This window comes from Nyctereutes procyonoides, unplaced genomic scaffold, assembly GCF_905146905.1.
Source record: "Nyctereutes procyonoides isolate TBG_1078 unplaced genomic scaffold, NYPRO_anot_genome, whole genome shotgun sequence".
Lineage (NCBI taxonomy): Eukaryota > Metazoa > Chordata > Mammalia > Carnivora > Canidae > Nyctereutes > Nyctereutes procyonoides.
In genome coordinates this window covers 66284995-66304710 of record NW_026575125.1, presented here as the reverse complement: position 1 = coordinate 66304710, position 19716 = coordinate 66284995, and the positions used below count along the sequence as shown (strand labels likewise).

General features: G+C 33.3%; 1 protein-coding gene across 1 annotated transcript in view; it reads right to left on the bottom strand.

Moving 5' to 3' along the window:
* The window catches only part of KLHL4 (kelch like family member 4), a 161182-nt gene that overhangs the window by 61318 nt on the left and 80148 nt on the right, over positions 1 to 19716 (bottom strand). The window contains exons 2-6 of the mRNA XM_055337464.1: positions 13620 to 13787; positions 13104 to 13240; positions 9511 to 9707; positions 3284 to 3496; positions 475 to 661 (exon numbers count right to left, since the gene is read on the bottom strand). Coding sequence (XP_055193439.1) covers positions 475 to 661; positions 3284 to 3496; positions 9511 to 9707; positions 13104 to 13240; positions 13620 to 13787 — 902 coding nt within the window. The remainder of the gene's footprint in view (positions 1 to 474; positions 662 to 3283; positions 3497 to 9510; positions 9708 to 13103; positions 13241 to 13619; positions 13788 to 19716) is intronic.

Sequence of the window (19716 nt, the reverse complement as noted above, 5' to 3'; positions counted from 1 at the left end):
TGGATATTGATTTTCACACGGAAAGCAGCCAAACCTGAGTTTGGAACTAGTTTTTTATTCCGTAACTTCAATACATCAAGATTCTTTGTAACAGGTCTTTGAGCATCTAACAGGAACTTGGAGCAAAGCTCCTCTTCTATTTCTAACAACAAATATGCTTTTTATACAAATTTGCTAAACCCTTCCAATTATGATAAACCTGAAGTAAGTTTTCCCTGAAAACATCTTATATTGCAAAGCACGTACTCAAATTTAAAAATTGCTGCCATAAAATAAAAGTACCTAGTAAGAGGTAACATTAATTAAAGGATTATATCCCATAAGGTAAAAAAAGAAATTTGCAAAATTTCATAAAGTATGCTATTTATGAAATGAGTTTTACATGCACAAATTTAAATATGCCACCTTCAAAACTTGGGGGTGTTGACAATATGTCTTCTTTTTTGAATATTACTTTCTAATCATTATTGTTACCTTTCATAGAATCCATGCCTCCCACAGCATAAAGTGCCCCTACAGTTGATTTTCTAGGCTTTGTCCGAGGGCTTTGCATCATAGGTCTTTTCTCAGGTAAGAGATGATACTTCATAGCTTCCATTAGGAGCTTCTGACATTCAAGATCACCAGTAAACATGGAGCTATTTTCAAGATCCACCAGTAACTGAAAAGTAATGATTCATGGTATATGAAGTAAAGAATCCACCACTAAAAAGAGCATATTTTTGCTTATATAACTTTGGAGAAAACATGAGCTAATTCAAATGTAAAAGTGTTTGCATTTTAAATTGCTTAGTAACATTTTTATGTCCACTTATGATGTAAAATAGTTAAAGATCTCATGGTAGTAGCTACTGATCTGTTCAGATTTATTTGATATATATTTTTTTCAATAGATACTCATAGAATAACAAGAAGTGAGAGTGAAAAGACACTCATAAAATGGGTCCCCTTCAAGGGACTGGCTATGTCTACACAAAATAGGCATCTTTCAGTCTATTGCATGTAGCTAATCAAACAGTTATTGGTGAACTAAGAGAAGTTGGTATAAACATGACCAGTTAAAATAAAGTAATATCACCTATAAAGAACTGCATCTTTATCAAGTCACTTTTATAAGTATTTTGAAAGTGGATGTTTTTTATCTATACTTGTACATGTGTATATCAGAAAAGAATATGTGTTAATAATTAAGTAATATTAGATGATAAATGCTTTATGACCATCATTGCCTGGAAGACAATAAGACCTCAATTGAATGGGATAAAATCTAAGTAAAATATTTTTCCTGAGATGAGCTGAGGAGACTCAAGAGCCTGTTTCAGAATTTTACCAAGGGTCATTTATATTGGTTCATTAGAGTTTTGGGTCTACAGTATCATAGGACACTGAAAGGAATTGTAAGCAGTTTGTTGGAGTGGAAATGCTAATCTCTTCACATAAAACTTCCCTGAGGTTTCCTGTTCTGCAGTACTTAACCCTAGCTTAGTTTTCATTCCACCTGTAACATCTTATGGATTACTATTTGACTTGGCTGGTGAGACCCCAGGCATCTCCTTAATGCATATGTTGCTGAAAATTTATTTGAAAACTGGGCTATATAACTTTTTTTTCAAAATATTCTTCAGGCATTTACCATCATTCTCTTCATATATTTCATTTCTAGAATATTTGTTAAAGTCACTATTAAAATTATATTGGAAGGTCTATTTTTTGTATGATATTACCCATCACTAACATTATTAGGAAAAGTTCACAGAAGTCCACACTTTAGACCTAAGACATACTCAGGGGTGGGAGGCCAAAGACCATTGGTTGTGTGTTTGTGCTGGAAATTTCTTCTTATTCCAATAAAGTAAGAGAAGCCAAACTAAGCAGTTTGCTGAAATAACATCATATAGACAAAGCAGTGTAAAATTAAGGACCTCTGATCCTTTACACCATTGTGTCTCAGTTTTTATGCATATCTAAGAATCATCTGGAGAACATATTAAAACACAGATTCCTTGGCCTCACAGCCATAAATTCTTTCAGTAGGTCTGTGGTGGGGGCCTAGGAAACAGAGTTTAAAACCAGCTTTCAGGCAATGCTATGCTGCTAGCTCAGGGCCATTTTGAGTAGCACTGCCTTAAAGAATCTAATAAATCATATTAGAACCTCTCATGAGAATAACACATATAAGTGTATACACATTCACACAAACATAAAATTTCCAAAAATTCGGAACCTTGGGTCTAAAATTACACATATATTTTAATGTTTCTCTTTTTGGTGTTACTATTGCCTTGCCCTTCGAATAAATTTGCTATACCCAAGAAGGCAGTCAGGATTCTTTCACTGCATGTGGATAGATTCTTAAAAGTAAATATGTAGCTCCATGGATTTAATTAACAGATAAAAGTTAAAAAAAAGTAGAGAAAACATTAGCAAATTAATATTCTATTTTTTAATATTAGCAGTTTGTTGAAAGTGAATTAATTTTAACGTTTATGAAGTTACTAATACACTAAATCTAGATGAAGCTCCTACTTACAATGTGGATGATGTTTGATGATATCAGTCACAGGCTATATAATATATGAAATGTGCGTATGTGCAATATATCCATATATATAGAATACAATCGATACCTTCTATTGATAAATTTGCTACAGAAAAAAATCACCAATGGTAGAAGTATATAGTGAGACTGCACTCCAACTTCACTAAACTTCACTTACTAAAACTCAGTATGAGATAGGTCAATCCCAAACCATATACAAGGGTGTTTGTGTTTAGAATAGTTTATACTATTATCCTACAGCATGTATGATGAGGGTGCCATTATAATGATTCTGTAGTGCATCTGAAGCTACTATAGTATGATTTCAATCATAGCAGCTAATTAATATGTTAATAACTATTAACCAGATTAGACTAACTCCTTGCTAAAGTCTCCTCTGGATGCTACTATACTGGTTATTATCAGCTTACCTAGAAGGTGGTCAGGAAAAGAAAAAAAGAACCTAGTCATTTTCTCTTCTTTCTGCTTCTTACAAGTGCTATTTGGTGAGAGAGGAAACTGAAACTAGAGTATGCTGAAATGTAGGGAATATCTGTACTTTTTTTAATACTTGTTTTCTCTCTTCATCATAAATAGTGCTATTTGAAGGCTGGATATGTCTTTTTGTGAAACAATGTACATTCCAGTTAACAGAAATTCTCAGAATAAAATAATACAAAAAAGGAATGGATTAATGCCTAGTGGTAGTTTAGAATTATATGTTACCTGGGTAAATTTTCATACCTGTGGTGGAAGTAATGGCAGCCTGATATAAGAAAGCAACATCGCTAGGTCCTGTTGTCTAGCCTGCACATCATGCCCCACCCAGTGCATCAGAGCATGGAATAATGTTTCTTCATCAGGCACATTAATGTCATCACTGCACAGAAGTTTTGAAATTTCATTAGCTGGAAGCAGGAGGAATTCTTGGTTCTTTATTACCTCAATGAAGTGTTCCTAGAAAAGAAAGATCTTTTACTGAAACTTTTACTTTAGAAATATCTTAACAAAATAAGCATATGAAAGCATTTCACATTGTTGAAATTAAGAAAATATGAGAGAGACAGATATATGCATTTATAACAAATAGATGTCATTGCTGCCTGTGAAAGAGGGTAAGGGGAACCTTCTGAAGCTGAGGAGCCAAATGTTTCCACTGAGAATTATTTATTGAACACAACAAAAGGTCTTAACTGTTTCACAGGCCACATGGGTAAGTGTTCGAGTTGTTACAAGTGCTTTTTCTCTCCAAGCTGTTGTAGGTAGCAACAGCTTATGACCCCGAAAGTGACTGATTTTAAGTTGATCTTTAGCCAAAAACCTTAAGAGGAAGGCTGGAAATTTTCAAGGTGGAGGCTATGTTGAAGACCTGGGAAAGGTAGCTTTGTGCATTTGAGGGGGCAACATACTGAATTCCTTTGAGATGAGATAAACAGATTAATGAAAAACTCTTCCCTTATGGAAAAACATGATCTTTTATTAACCAAGGCAAATATATATTTTACAATGGATAATATACAAATTTAGGACAATCTAAAAGGGATTCCGATGGAGTTATTTTTGGGAGGGAGGTGTTGGGGTTGTCTTTCAATTATTATATATTATTACTTAATTCTCTCTTTGTCACAGGGCTATATTTTATGAAGTATCAAATTTCAGGCCTTTGTATTTCAATTTTTTCATGAAAATACCACTATATTTTTCTTATTTGTAATGTTGCATATTTTTCTATGGCAACACAGTTATCATTCACAACATTTTTCAGAGTAAAAAAGGCTCAAGTTCTAAATGTGAAAAAATATACTTCCAAAATGGAGATAAACTTGTCTAGTTGGTAATTTATTTTGTACAATAAAGAGATAATCTTGAATCAGCTTAAAACAGCCTCTAAATAAATTGGGGGCATCTTGGATGAATCTAATCACTCCCTCAGCTCCACTCAGAGTTTAGTTATTTTGGAAGTGCCTTAGCTTAATAGTAAAATTATTCATACAAAAACCACTATTTGATAGCCCCATCAGGGAGCTCTAATACCATAAATTCCAAGCTAAACTGCCTATTTAAATGAAGAGCCCTTTTGTGATTCAGATGAACAATTGAGATAGGATGGTGTTTTTATTGTAGCCAGTGTCCCTGGTTGAAAACCCTCTCACCTACAGCAATGTAATGCAACTAGTACTACAAATAATAATACATTACATTTATACAGTACATCATACTTTCACAAACATTAAGTCAAAAAAATCCAGCCACATTAAGTCATCACCAATGTGATCTTGTGGGAGGTCAAATTATTCTGATGAGAAAACAGGCTATGTGAATTTTTTGGTTTCCTGTGCAATAAATGACAAAGTATAGGCAAAAACCTAAGTCTCCAGGTCTACTCCATTTTGTTCAACACTGTGACTGCCTTTCATAAGTGACATAATTTTTATGAATGGGTTAAGAAAAAAAACATAAAACAGTCTAAAAATGTGGTTACCTATTAGGTCATGTATGTAAACTCTGAGAGTTTATATCATTATGTCAATATGATAAAAGACCGTATATTCCATTCTCCTATCTACTCCCCAATGAAAGAAAAGAAAAATAGTAAATGAGACTGAGAGATAGAGTGAAGGAGAGAAAGAGATTGGCTCAGTTGTAAAACCTACTCAATAGCTAATGTGGATCATAGAAAAAGCTATCAAATTTGGTTATGCATTTGAAAAAAAGAAATTACTCAAATGATGTATATGATGATCACATTTATAGCAAGCAATTAGAGTTTAGGATAGAATTTGTTATGGCTCCAGAGAAACTTCCTGATGAGAATATTAAAATTGTTTGGCAATATAGTAACTTAGTCTAAATAAAAAAATAATATATTGGTTTAAATGATCTACATATGATACTTCATTATCCACTATTATGGAGAAATATTTAGTTAAGCTTAATGATTAATTTTAAATTGTTTTATTTTGGAATTATTTCGTTTCCAATTTCAAGGTAAACACTTTCTTTTATGTACCTTCCCAAAAGGTTTGATATTTATTTTTTTAATTCACACTTACCTTGTTGTTAAACTTACTAAATGAGCGCGTACCATACTTGCTGAGTGTTTCATCAATGCAGACTACTATTTATAGAATTATGATGGTTAATTTAATGTGTCAACTTACTTAACCACGGAATGTCTAGACTTTTGATCAAACATTATTCTGAGTGTGTCAGTGAGGATGTTTCTGAATGAAGCCCATTCTCTTTAGGGAGGGAGATCTGTTATACTCAGTCTATGATTCAAAGGTTTGTAATTGAGTCTTGAGAGATTAACATTATTCTTAAACATTAAAACTATTTGTATTTTATAATATCAATACAGTATTACAAAAGCATTATGATAGCAAGATCTTTGCCTACCTCGCTTCATTTATACTAGATACTAAGACAACTAAAGAAAGGTAGCTAAAAAAAAAAAAAGAAAGAAAGAAAGGTAGCTTAGTAAGACAATAGTATTTTTGTGCACATCCTACTTTAACACTCAGTTTCACTCACATAATAAGAAAAGGAAAACAAGTCACTTTGAGCAACAAAACATAATTCAAGCTGTTTATCAGAATGGGTTCTGTCTGTGAGAGTAAGATACCAGATAAGAAATTTAATATTTAGTTTAAGAATTTAAGTAAATTAACAAGTAGTTTTAATGTTTGGCTTTTGTGGTAGGATTAATCTTTGAACTATACAACTGATGTTCCTACAGACTATATGGCACCTGTATTTAGCACATAGGAGTATATGTAACACAGTTAGATTACATGTATTAAAAAACCAGGCCATTATAATATAATTCTCCCCATAATGGCATAGTTTCAGGACTTTGTTTAAAACTTCTAATTTGGAAAAATAACTAGGGATGGGAAAAAGGAGAAAGTTTTTTTTAAAATAATTTATTTATTTATTCATGAGACACACACATAGAGAGGCAGCGACACAGGCAGAGGGAAAAGTAGGCTCCCTGGGGGGACCCTGATGTCGGACTTGATCCCAGGATCATGCCTTGAACAGAAGGCAGAAGCGCTCAACTGCTGAGCCACCCACATATCCCAAGAAGGAGAAAGTTTTGCTAAGCAAATTTAAAGAATTCTAATATTAGAAAGTTGAAAAAATTAAGATCCGTATGAAATTCTAGCAAAATATTGTTTATACGCATCTCAATTCTGAATTCATATTGTTAGTTTTAGTTTTACATGTGATTCTCTATTGGTTGCCTTTATTTATCCATCTTTTATTTTTAAATCTTAAATAACTATAGCATTTTTGTAGTTGGAAATATTTAACTTTTTGTTTGGGTTTCACAGAAAGAGCCATCTGATATTTTTCTTGCTTCAGATGTTCAAAAGTTCATTTTCTTTTCATCATGGAATTATTAACATTAATGGTAATTTAATATCCTCTGACTACTTTTTCTTGCCTCCCTACAGACAATATATAATATATATTTCACCTCACTGTCACTTGACTGAATACAGATAGTCTTATCCCATGCATGTTTTAAAATTCTTTAAGGAATTAACACATACAAACATGTTCAGTTAATTTATTATAATTACTGATAGAATTGACAAGGATTTTAAGTTAAGTTTAGTCAAGTTAAAGGATTGAACTTCAAATTGTTTTTAACCGAAATAGATATTTTTTGTTACAACATAAAATATCCATTCAGAATTGGCTGATTTTGATAGTGCTTAAGTTCTTCTAGTTAACATTGGTATATTAATTAGTCTTTTCTTATTGAAAGTTATTTAACTTTCATTAGAAATCATAATGTATACAATTATAGAAACTTAAGTTCTAATATTACAAAAAGTCAGGGACAAAGAAACAAATACACTGATTTAACAATGAGCAGAAGCATGAATAGATATTTTTCCAAAGAAGACCTACAGGTGGCCAACATACACATGAAAAGATGATCAACATCACACATCATCAGAAAAATACAAATGGGGCAACCCTGGTGTCTCAGTGGTTTAGCGCCGCCTTTGGCCCAGGATGTGATCCTGGAGACCAGGGATCGAGTCCTGCATCAGGTGCCCTGCATGGAGCCTGTTTCTCCCTCTGCCTGTGTCTCTGCCTCTGTGTGTGTGTCTCATGAAAAAATAAATACAATATTTTTTAAAAAGAAAAATACAAATGAAAACGGCAATGAGATATCACTTGTCAGAATGGCTAAAACTAATAGCACAAGAAACAAAAGATATTGGTGAGGATGTGGAAAAAGGGGAACTCTCTTACACTGTTAGGGGGAATGCAAACTGGTACAACCACTCTGGAAAAAAAGGATGGAAGTTACTCAAATAGTTAAAAATATAACAGCCCCACCATCCAGAAATTGCACTACTATGTATTTACCTAAAGAATACAAAATAAACCACATCTTCTTGTGGTTTATGTATGCAATGGAATATTAGCCATTAGAAATGACAAATACCCACCATTTGCTTCAACGTGGATGGAACTGGAGGGTATTATACTGAGTGAAATAAGTCAATCGGAGAAGGACAAACATTATATGTTCTCATTCATTTGGGGAATATAAATAATAGTGAAAGGGAATAGAAGGGAAGGGAGAAGAAATGGGTAGGAAATATCAGAAAGGGAGACAGAACATAAAGACTCCTAACTCTGAGAAATGAACTAGGGGTAGTGGAAGGGGAGGAGGGCACGGGGTGGGGGTGAATGGGTGACGGGCACTGAGGGGGGCACTTGACGGGATGAGCACTGGGTGTTATTCTGTATGTTGGCAAATTGAACACCAAAAAAAATAAATTTATTATTAAAAAATTAATACAAAATAATTAGAAGGGGTACATGCACCCTAAAGTTTATAGCAGCATTAGCACAACTGCCAAAACATGGAGAGATCCCAAATGTCCACCAGCTTTTAAATGGATAAAGAATAAATTTATATATATATATATATATATATATATATATATATATATATATATATAACTCGATATGTATTATATATATACGCACAATGAAATATTACTCAGCCATCAAAAAGAATGAAATCTTGCCATTTGCAACAACATGGATGGAGCTACAGTGATGTAACAGACTCTTGTTCTGTAGAGAACAAACTGATGATTACTAGAAAGGAGGTGGGTGGGGGATAGGTTAAATAAGTGATGGGGGTTAGGAGTGCACTTGCTGTGAAGAGCACCAGGCACTGCATGTATAGTTGAATCACTAAATTGTACATTTGAAACTGATAGTGCTCTGTATGCTAACTGGAATGTAAATAAAAACTTAAAAGAAATCAGGAATAATATAATATAATATATTTTCCTAATACTGTGGATTCAATTGAAATATGTGCTTGGCTCAGCGGTTTAGTGCCTGCCTTTGGCCCAAGGCGTGATCCTGGAGTCCCACATCGGGCTCCCTGCATGGAGCCTGCCTCTCCCCCTGCCTGTGTCTCTGCCTCTCTCTCTGTGGGTCTCAAATGAATAAATAAATAAAATCTTTTAAAAAAAGAAATATGTACTTATATGATTTATGTTTTGCAGTATTTTCATTTCTCCAAGCTTTGAGATTTAAGTACACTTTTTCAATTTACAAAATGAGAAACATTGTTTCTCTTTGTACTCATTGTTTGAGTACAGCTTGAATTATATGAATAATTTATAAATAACTTGCACATAATGGATATTAGATAAAAATTTTGTCTGGTTCAAATTATATAATTATATACATTTTTATAGGTCTTTAATTTTATACCAACATTAGAATTTTTACTTTGCAAAGGCTGTATATATATATATATTATATATATATTATATAGTATATATACACACACTTATACATTATATATTGATATACACGTATATGCACATGTACACATATATATTAGTAAAGAAATCGGTAAGTTAGCTATTGGGTTAGTATAACATTATTACAAGTTAATTTGAAGCAATTTATTTTACCATTGTGTAATTATGTGCCACACTTAAGAGCTCTGTACAACCCTGGGCATCTCCAAATGACCGAATCCCTAAACAGTTTGAAGGATGGAGCTGCTTTATGAGAAAATTGGAGCAGACTTCAATGACTTGAGTCAGCTGCAAGAGACAAGCTGCAGCCAGCAAATTTTCAATAGTATCTTCTTTTAGCTGTAGGACACCTAGATGGTTTGAAAAAGTAAAGAATGATTATATGTCCAATAAAGTAAGACACAAATGTGCTCATTAGGTGAACTTTTCAATTTCTGTCATTACTAGGGCCATCTTTTCTAGGGCATAGCATTCACTATGGGAATACTTTTCAAGGTCGTCATATGCAAGGAAGTCCATAAAAACACTAATAAAATGGATGCAGGGAGCCAGGCTAGATTATCAAATGTAGCAAAGGAACAGTGAACACCATTATTGCAAAGAACAGTAATGTTATTTGTCATCTTAGACCTGCCTCTAAATCTTATATCAAAAATTGTAAATACTATGACTCAGGGAGTATTATATCATATTGTGTAAGGACCATACAATTGCCCATACAGGTAACTATCATTTGTAGGGCAATAATTTTTTTGATAAATAAGTAGAGCACTAAGATTATATGTCTATATTTTTGTGTGTGTGTCTGCATTTATTAACTGATAAGGATGAGTTTACTAAGGTATTATACCTGGAACTAACACCTGGCATTGTCTCAATTAAGAAAAATAATATTGCCAACAGTCCTCAAATAAATGTTTGTATGATCATTTTCTTAGATATAAAAAAGTGACTCTCTTTGAAAATGTCTATGAAGAGATTTTTTATAATGAGATCAGAGCTATTTATTTCCTTTATATGGAGATATTATATATATATACACACACACATATATATATAAATTTTCAGAGGTAGCATTGTTAATGACTTATTGCAAATGTTGTAAGTTATTTTCATAAGTTATATTCCTTTTTTTGTTTTAGCCAACCTATATGTAATTTTAAAAATGATATTTCATATGGGACATATATACTATAAACTATTTCCTTATATTTTTCCTTGTAAAATGTCTTAGTATGGATGCTATATGGTTTCATATGCATAAAGAAAAGAGAAATAGAGACTGTGATATGCTCTGTATTTGTTTCAACCTCTAAAATATGGTGCAAAAGGGTCTCATCCATCAGCAGACTTTTTTGAGTTGTTTTTTTTTTTTGTTTCTTTGTTTGTTTATTGTCATAGATTTTGATGGGAGACTGCTGCCTGTATCTCATGAGACCCAGAGAAGTTATAAACTATTCTCAGATACATATCTAAAGATTCACTTGCTACAGACATTGAAACTTGGCTTGATTATTAAAAATAATATTCATTTTTTAATGAACAAAATCATAAAGCTCCTAGAAGAAAACAGTAAAAAAATTCCTTGACATTGTTCTTGACAATTTATTGGATAATAAACCAAAAGACAGGCCACAAAAACTAAAATAAACAAGTGGGACTACATCAATCTAAAAATCTTCTGCATAGAGAACGAAATATAAAATGTATTGAAAAGGCAATCTGCAGAATGAGAGAAAAATATTGCAAACCATATATCTGATAAGGGGCTAATATCTGAAATATATAAAGGACTCCTACAATTCAATAGCACGAAAGCTAATAATCTAATTAAAAAAGATCAAGTAACCTGGATAATATTTTTTTTCCCAAAGATAACATACAAATTACCAATAGGGATATGAAAAGGTGCTTAATATCACTAATTACCAGTGAAATGTAAATCAAAACGCATAGCTGTTAAGATGGCTATTATCAAAAAGATAAGGTATAACCAATGTTGGTGAGACTTTGGAGAAAAGGAAATCTTTATGCACTATTTGTGGGAATGCAAATTAATAAAGCTTTATGGAAAATAATATGGTCATTCCTGAAAAAATTAGAAAATAAAACTACCATATGATCCAGCAATCATAATTATTTATACAAAGAAATGAAATCAAGATTTTTAAGATGATTTTATTTATTTATTCATGAGAGACACAGAGAGAGAGAGAAAGAGAGAGAGGCAGAGACATAGGCAGAAGGAGAAACAGGCTTCACGCAGGGAGCCCAATGCAGGACTCGATCCCAGGACCCCAGGATCACACCTTGAGCCAAAGGCAAACACTCAACCGCTGGGCCACCCAGGCATTCCTATGAAATCAGGATCTTAAGAGATATCTGCACTTCCATATTTGTTGCAGTATTATTTACTATTATTATTTACTTATTATTTACTATTATTATTTATTTGCTAAGATATGGAAACAATCAAACAACCTAAATGTCCTTCAAAGGTTGAATGAATAAAGAAAATGTTTATACATTTTTTTCTCTGATTTCACAGAAATGGCAGGTACATTGGTGGTTGCTAGTGGCTGGGAGTGGGGAAATGGGGAGGTTTAGGTCAAAGAGTGTAAAGTTTCAGTTATAATAGTTCTGGTGATCTAACATATAGTATGCTGTGTTTAGTTAATAACATGGTATTGGGTACTGTATACTTGAAACTTGTTGAGATATATCTTAAGCATTTTCACCACAAAAGGAAATTAACTATTTGAGATAATGTACATTATTATCTTCATCTTTGTAAACTTTCCACTTATATATGCATAGCAAATCATCACAAAGTATACTTTAAAATATGTATTTATCAATTGTCACTCAAGACAGTTGGAATAGATGAATACTTCTAATCCCCTAAACTTATCTTGTTACCTTTGCCTTATAGTTTGAGTAAATATGACTTTATTATTTCAAAAGAAGAGACTAAGTCTTTAATATAGACATGGAATACTACACTTCTAGTTTTACAAATGAGAATGGGGGCCATATGTGGCTCAGCTCGTTAAGCATCCAACTCTTGATTTCAGATCAGGTCATGATTGCTGGGTCTTGAGATAAAGCCCTGCATGGGATTCTGTGCACTGACCATGGAGTTTGCTTGAGATTCTCTCTCCTTCTCCCTCTGCCCCTCCTCCCGCTCCCGCTTGCACACACTTTCTAACTAACTAATAAATAAATAAATAAATAAATAAATAAATAAATAAATAAATCTTTTTTAAAAATGGGAATGTACCCACACCATTCAGGAGAGACATGTCCCTGTATTTTTGTGTTAAAATAGCTTTATTCTCTCATGGTCAAAAATTTTATGGCATATTATTCACCTCTTATTCTTTTATACTACTGAATTTAGACTTTTTTTTAAAATTTTTATTTATTTATCATAGTCACAGAGAGAGAGAGAGAGAGGCAGAGACACAGGCAGAGGGAGAAGCAGGCTCCATGCACCGGAAGCCCAATGTGGGATTCGATCCCGGGTCTCCAGGATCGCGCCCTGGGCCAAAGGCAGGCGCCAAACTGCTGCGCCACCCAGGGATCCCTGAATTTAGATTTTGATTCTGCCCCTTACTACCTTGGGAAAATTACTTAACTAGTTGATCCTTCAATTTTCTCATTTCTAGAGTAGGAATAATAATAATGTAGATTATCTAATATAGGGTATTTGTGATGATTGATTGACTTAATACATTTCACTTTACCTGTGTAAGCATACTGCACCAAGGAATTAAGTGCATTAGGATCAATTCCTTCCATCCTGACCTCTTCTTGTTTGGCTTCAAGCACATCATTAGTAAACATTGCAGCGAAATAATCAGACACTGCGCTGAGAACCAACCTTGAAATAGGAATGTTTCATAGGAATTTAAGTTAGTCTGTAGTTTCATCAAAAACATGAAATACAATCAGTAAGTTTGTAACACTGCTGAGTTTGTTATCCACATAAATTTTTCACAGTAAAGTGTAGTGAAATTAGAAAGGTAAATTAAGTAAGTTGATTTTCTTTTGAGGATTTGTGCTGTTTTAAATCAATTTCTCTAAAGTTTGGTTCTTCTAAATATCACACAGGGAAATGGAACATATATACTAATAGTTTTTCAGTGTAGGAAGATAAAAATATATTTTTCTTCAGTGTTCTAATTTGTTTTCAAAGGACCAATTCATTCTCATTGACATGCTATATTCACAAAATGATCTGTCTACATAAGGATGCTTACCGATGGGCTGGGATTCGGAGGTGTCCAGCAATAAGTAATACATCACACAGCTGTTCCTCTTTCAGGTAGTTCTCCATTTTGTGAAGAGTTTGCTCTGCGTGGTTTACAGCATGGAACTGCTCCTCGGACCTGCTGACATTCATAGCTTCAGGATTTTGTGTATTCAATCTGAAAGGGGAGTAAGAGGGAGAATATGATTTGCTGAGTGTGAAAATGTCCAGCAGAAATTTGGGTACATCAAATTCAGATTTGCCCTCCTATCTTAAATATTTCAGTATGATTACTGTCTAGCTTCCCATTAAAATGAAATGTGATGGTTCATATTTATACTTAGAATGGAATCATAAATGTGTATAGCACCATTGCAGGACTAGTGGTAATTTTTACATGCATAAACATAAACTTAAATATGCCAGCCTCTTTTTTTGTTTTTTATTGGTACCACAGTTATGTAATTAGGCATAAAATTGTAGGGATGATTCAAAAACTTTTCAAATTTGATTATGTCCTGAAGCTTCTCCATGGGATACTCATTATACATCAGAAATATTTCCCAAAGAATTTCAAACTTGAGTTCATAACATTCTTTACAAGGTCAGTGCCATCAAGAAAATATACAATTTCCATATTTTATATATTTTTTCCAGATTTATTGAGACATAATTAACACATAACATTGTGTGAGTTTAAGGTGTACAGTGTAATGATTTCATACATGTATAGATTGTGAAATTATTACCATGATAAGGTTAGTAAACACGTCTGTCACTTCACAGAGTTACCATTTTTAATGAATGTGCTGAGAACATTTAAGATCTAGAGTCTTATCAACTTTCAAGTATACAATACAGTATCGTTAACAATAGTCACAAGGATTGTTAAGTCCTCTTGTTGGATAGATCCTTTAAGTATGATATAGTGTCCCTCTTCGTCTCTCACTACTGTCTTCGGAGTGAATTTTAGTTTATCTGATATAAGGATGGCTACCCCTGCTTTCTTTTGAGAACCATTTGAATGGTAAATGGTTCTCCAACCTTTTATTTTCAGGTTGTAGGTGTCCTTCTGTCTAAAATGAGTCTCATGAAATGGGCAAAAGACATGAAGAGAAATCTCACAGAGGAAGACATAGACATGGCCAACATGCACATGAGAAAATGCTCTGCATCACTTGCCATCAGGAAAATACAAATCAAAACCACAATGAGATACCACCTCACACCAGTGAGAATGGGGAAAATTAATAAGGCAGGAAACAACAAATGTTGGAGAGGATGCGGAGAAAAGGGAACCCTCTTACACTGTTGGTGGGAATGTGAACTGGTGCAGCCACTCTGGAAAACTGTGTGGAGGTTCCTCAAAGAATTAAAAATAGACCTGCCCTACGACCCAGCAATTGCACTGTTAGGGATTTACCCCGAAGATTCAGATGCAATGAAACGTCGGGGCACCTGCACCCCGATGTTTCTAGCAGCCATGTCCACAATAGCCAAACTGTGGAAGGAGCCTCGGTGCCCATCGAAAGATGAATGGATAAAGAAGATGTGGTTTATGTATACAATGGAATATTACTCAGCCATTAGAAACGACAAATACCCACCATTTGCTTCAACGTGGATGGAACTGGAGGGTATTATGCTGAGTGAAGTAAGTCAATCAGAGAAGGACAAACAGTGTATGTTCTCACTCATTTGGGGAATATGAATAATAGTGAAGGGGAATATAAGGGAAGGGAGAAGAAATGTGTGGGAGATATCAGAAAGGGACACAGAACATAAAGACTCCTAACTCTGGGAAATGAACTAGGGGTGGTGGAAGGGGAGGAGGGCGGGGGGTGGGGGTGAATGGGTGACGGGCACGGAGGGGGACACCTGACGGGATGAGCACTGGGTGTTATTCTATATGTTGGTAAATTGAACACCAATAAAAATTAATTTATAAAAAAAAATAAAAAAAAAAATAAAAACTCAAAAGATAAAAAAAAAAAACAATAGTCACAAGGCTGTATATTAGATCTCCAGAGCTTATTCATGTTTTTTTCCCCAGACCAATAGATTTTATTTTATTTCTTTCCTATTTTAATTTAAATTCAATTAACCAACATATAGTAGTACATCATTAGCTTCAGATGTAGAGTTTAGTAATTCATCAGTTGCATATAACACCCAGTGCTTATCAACATACCCTCCTTAATACCCATCATCCAATTACCCCATACCCCTGCCCACCTCCCCTCCAGCAACCCTCAGTGTGTTGCCTATAGTTAAGAGTCTCTCATGGTTTTTCTCCCTCTCTGATGAATTCCCATTTAGTTTTCCCTCTCTTCCCCTATGATCCTCTGCACTGTTTCTTATATTCCACATATAAGTAAAACCATATGAGAATTGTCTTTCGCTGACCACTTTCACTCAGCATAATACCCTCCAGTTCCATCCACGTTGATGTAGATAGTAGGCATTCATCCTTTCTAATACACATCCATTGTGTATATATATGCCACATCTTCTTTATCCATTCATCTACTGATGGAAATCTTGGCTCTTTCATCTTCTAACTGGAAGCTTGTACCACTTGACTATTTAGGCAAATATGATGACTTGAATTCACAATGATGCAAGTTGTCTTCATGTTTTCTCAGCATCACACAATGGTGGAATTTAAATACTAACACAAGCATATAGAAGCTTATGATCAGTAGAAGATTAAATCCTTAATGGTTGGATGAACACAAATACTTTGCTTATGGTCTTTGTTTCTTTTGGGCATCATTTTACAATCATTAGTTTTAGGTTCCCCCACCCCCAATTCAGCCTGTGTTTCTCTGAAGACAATTGGGCCAGGGTGACGTTATTCTCTGTTTAATTTAAATAAATGATTCATCTCTGAATCTTCTTTTTTTGTCTCTGAATCTTCTTAACCTCTAAAGACTCTTTGGGACATTCAGTCACAGTATTACACGGATAATTAGGTTGGCATGGTATGAATATCCTTAGAAATTGTCTGCTACAAAATGTGTTTGTTTTTGAAAGGAACAATACTTTTTCACCATAGGTTAAAAAGCATCCAGGTTCCCCTTAACTCAGTTACCATAATCTTTTCTCTGCTCAAATAATGGTTTGGTTTACATTGAGTCAATCAAATGTTCAATGTCAATGCCGTATTATCTTAGCATTCCTCATGTATATTCCATCATTTATTGCAGAGGAGCATATTCTAAAGCAGGAATATATTTTGGGAAGTTCTGGCCAGGAAATAATATTATTCTGTGAAATTTCTTCAGCCTAATTTGGTTAAGGATGAAAAAATCATCTTTAATTATTAACTATTTGGGGATGTATTTACTTGGGCATGCAAATTTATTAGATCTCTGCAGTATTTTTTATGATTAAAATACAGATTTTTAGAATCTAAAAATCCTATCAATATGAACCATGCATAATTTTGTTATGTTTCCAAATACAAAGGCAACTGCATCTTGTGTCTCATTAAGAAATAAGAAATTAGGGGCATCTTGGTTGCTCAGTGGTTGAGCATCTGCCTTCAGCTCAGGTCATGATCCCAAGGTCCTGGGATCCAGTCCCACATTGGGCTCCCTGCAGGGAGCCTGCTTCTCCTACTGCCTAAATCTCTGCCTCTCTCTGTGTCCCTCATGAATAAATAAACAAAAATATTTTTAAAAAATATTATAAAAAATAAGAAATTAATATTCAAAAAATTTGGCTATATCAAACTATAACATCCAAAATATAACATGCATAGTAACCAAAATTATAAAATATTAAAATCTATTTGTGGTCATCACCTAACCAGAATATAATAAAACAAGCCAAAAAAGCATACCAACAATTAAAACTAAACTTTTGAAAAACAACCCAATCTGAATAAGTTCCCAGAGCTCATAAACTACAATTCCCTTGTCTCCATTTTAAATACTGTAATGTCAGGTCAGATGTTATAATGGAAGCCAATGCATTAGAGAATGTTCTTCCCTTTTCATTATTGTATGGTATATAGATGGTGACAGGAGAGGCAGCATGCTGAAATGGAGAAAAAAACACTAAAATACCTAGATTTAGTTCCTGCCCTTGTACATACAAGCTGAATGATCTTGAGCAACTCACTATATCTTTCTAAGCTTTAATTTTCTCCTACAAAATGGAGATAAAAATAATACTAATACCAATACTACCAAAAGTAATGCTTATGTCACAGGGTTCTTCAGATGATTATATGAGAAAATGTACATAAAAATTTCTGTACATTTTTGTAAATTTGTGATATAATCAGGTATATATGATTACAATAAGTTTTTATGACTTTAGGCTTTTATATGTAATGTTAGTGATAACCAAAAATGAAATATCTATAGAATATTCACAATTAAAAATGAGGAGGGAATTAAAACATTTCAATTCAAGAAAATCAACAAGTAGAAATAAAGGCAGTAATGGAACAAATGAAGAAGTTAGTACAAGATATATAGACTTTGGAATAGCAAAATGGCATTAAATAAGAAGTGAAGAAATCTGACTAAAGTATGGACTTTAGTCAATAATAATACAGAAAAACATTTTTCTGTAATCTTATGTTAAGTTCATCCTGACTACAAAGATGTAATTATTTCCATAAATATATTTAAAATGTTTTTATCTGGAATTGTTATTCATTAATTAATAGACTACAATTTTAGACTACAATTTTTACAATTAGACTATAATTTAGTCAATTAATAGACTAAGTTATAGAATTGTAAAAAAATTGAGAAGTAGATAATTCTTTACTTGGGTGTCATAATTATGGAAGAGTGTACTGGTAGCAAATAGGTAGAGACCAAAGATACTAGTAAACACCATATAATGCATAAGACAGCCCTTTACAATAATTGTCCAGCCCAAAATGTCAATATTTCCAAATTTGAAACACTCTGGTCTACCTCTTAATCCTATAGTTAGCTTTTTAAACTTTTGAGAGCAGAGGCTATGTTTAAAAACATTTAAAGGATGAACCTAATAAATATTTTGTACACAATGAACATGTAATCACTGATTTCGTATTTAAGCCTAATTTCAGTGATTAAATATCGTACATTAATGTTTTTTACTATGGCAAAGTGAATAAATTTATTGAGTTTTGAGAATGAGGAGGGATATTTGGACTATCATTACAAAGAACCATTATAACCAAAAAACTAATTTTTAAACCAAAGTTTTTAGGTCAATTTCAGATTTACATAAAATTGATATGATAATAGATATTTGCATATCCATATTCAGTTTCCATTATTATTAATATATTAATAAATATGATACTGCTTTGTAATTAATAAACCAACACTGGTACATTATTATTGACTAAAGTCCATACTTTAGTCAGATTTCTTCACTTCTTATTTAATGCCATTTTGCTATTCCAAAGTATATATATCTTGTACTAACGTCTTCATTTGTTCCATTACTGCCTTTATTTCTACTTAAATTGATTTTCTTGAATTGAAATGTTTTAATTCCCTCCTCATTTTTAATTGCGAATATTCTATAGATATTTCATTTTTGGTTATCACTAACATTACATATAAAAGCCTAAAGTCAAAAATTTATTGTAATCAGATATACCTGATTATATGACATAGATAATGATTCAATTAAATAGAAAACCTATTCCATTACAACTTTGCTCATCCTTTTTTGTTATTGACATCACAAATTATATTTTTATCTACTGTGTACCCATTACCACAGATTTATATTCTTTTTTTATTGTTCAGATTCATAAATCCTATAGAAGAATAAAGAGTGGAGTTATGGAGAGTAGGGCAAGATGGCGGAGGAATAGAGGTCCTCAACTCCCCTGGCCCCACCAACTCACCTGGATTACTTTCAAACCATCATGAAAACCTACGGATTCGACCTGAGATTTAAAGAGAGAACAGCTGGGACACTACAGAGAAAAGGATTTTCGCTTGGAGCAAGGTAGGAAGGTGGAAAAAAAATAAAAATGAATCAAGTGGGGGAAAGGCCCCATGAGAAGCCAGGCTAAGGCCTGCAGCTAAAGCCTCCAGGACAGGACAGGAAAACCCAGCCCCAGAGAAGCAGTAACTTTA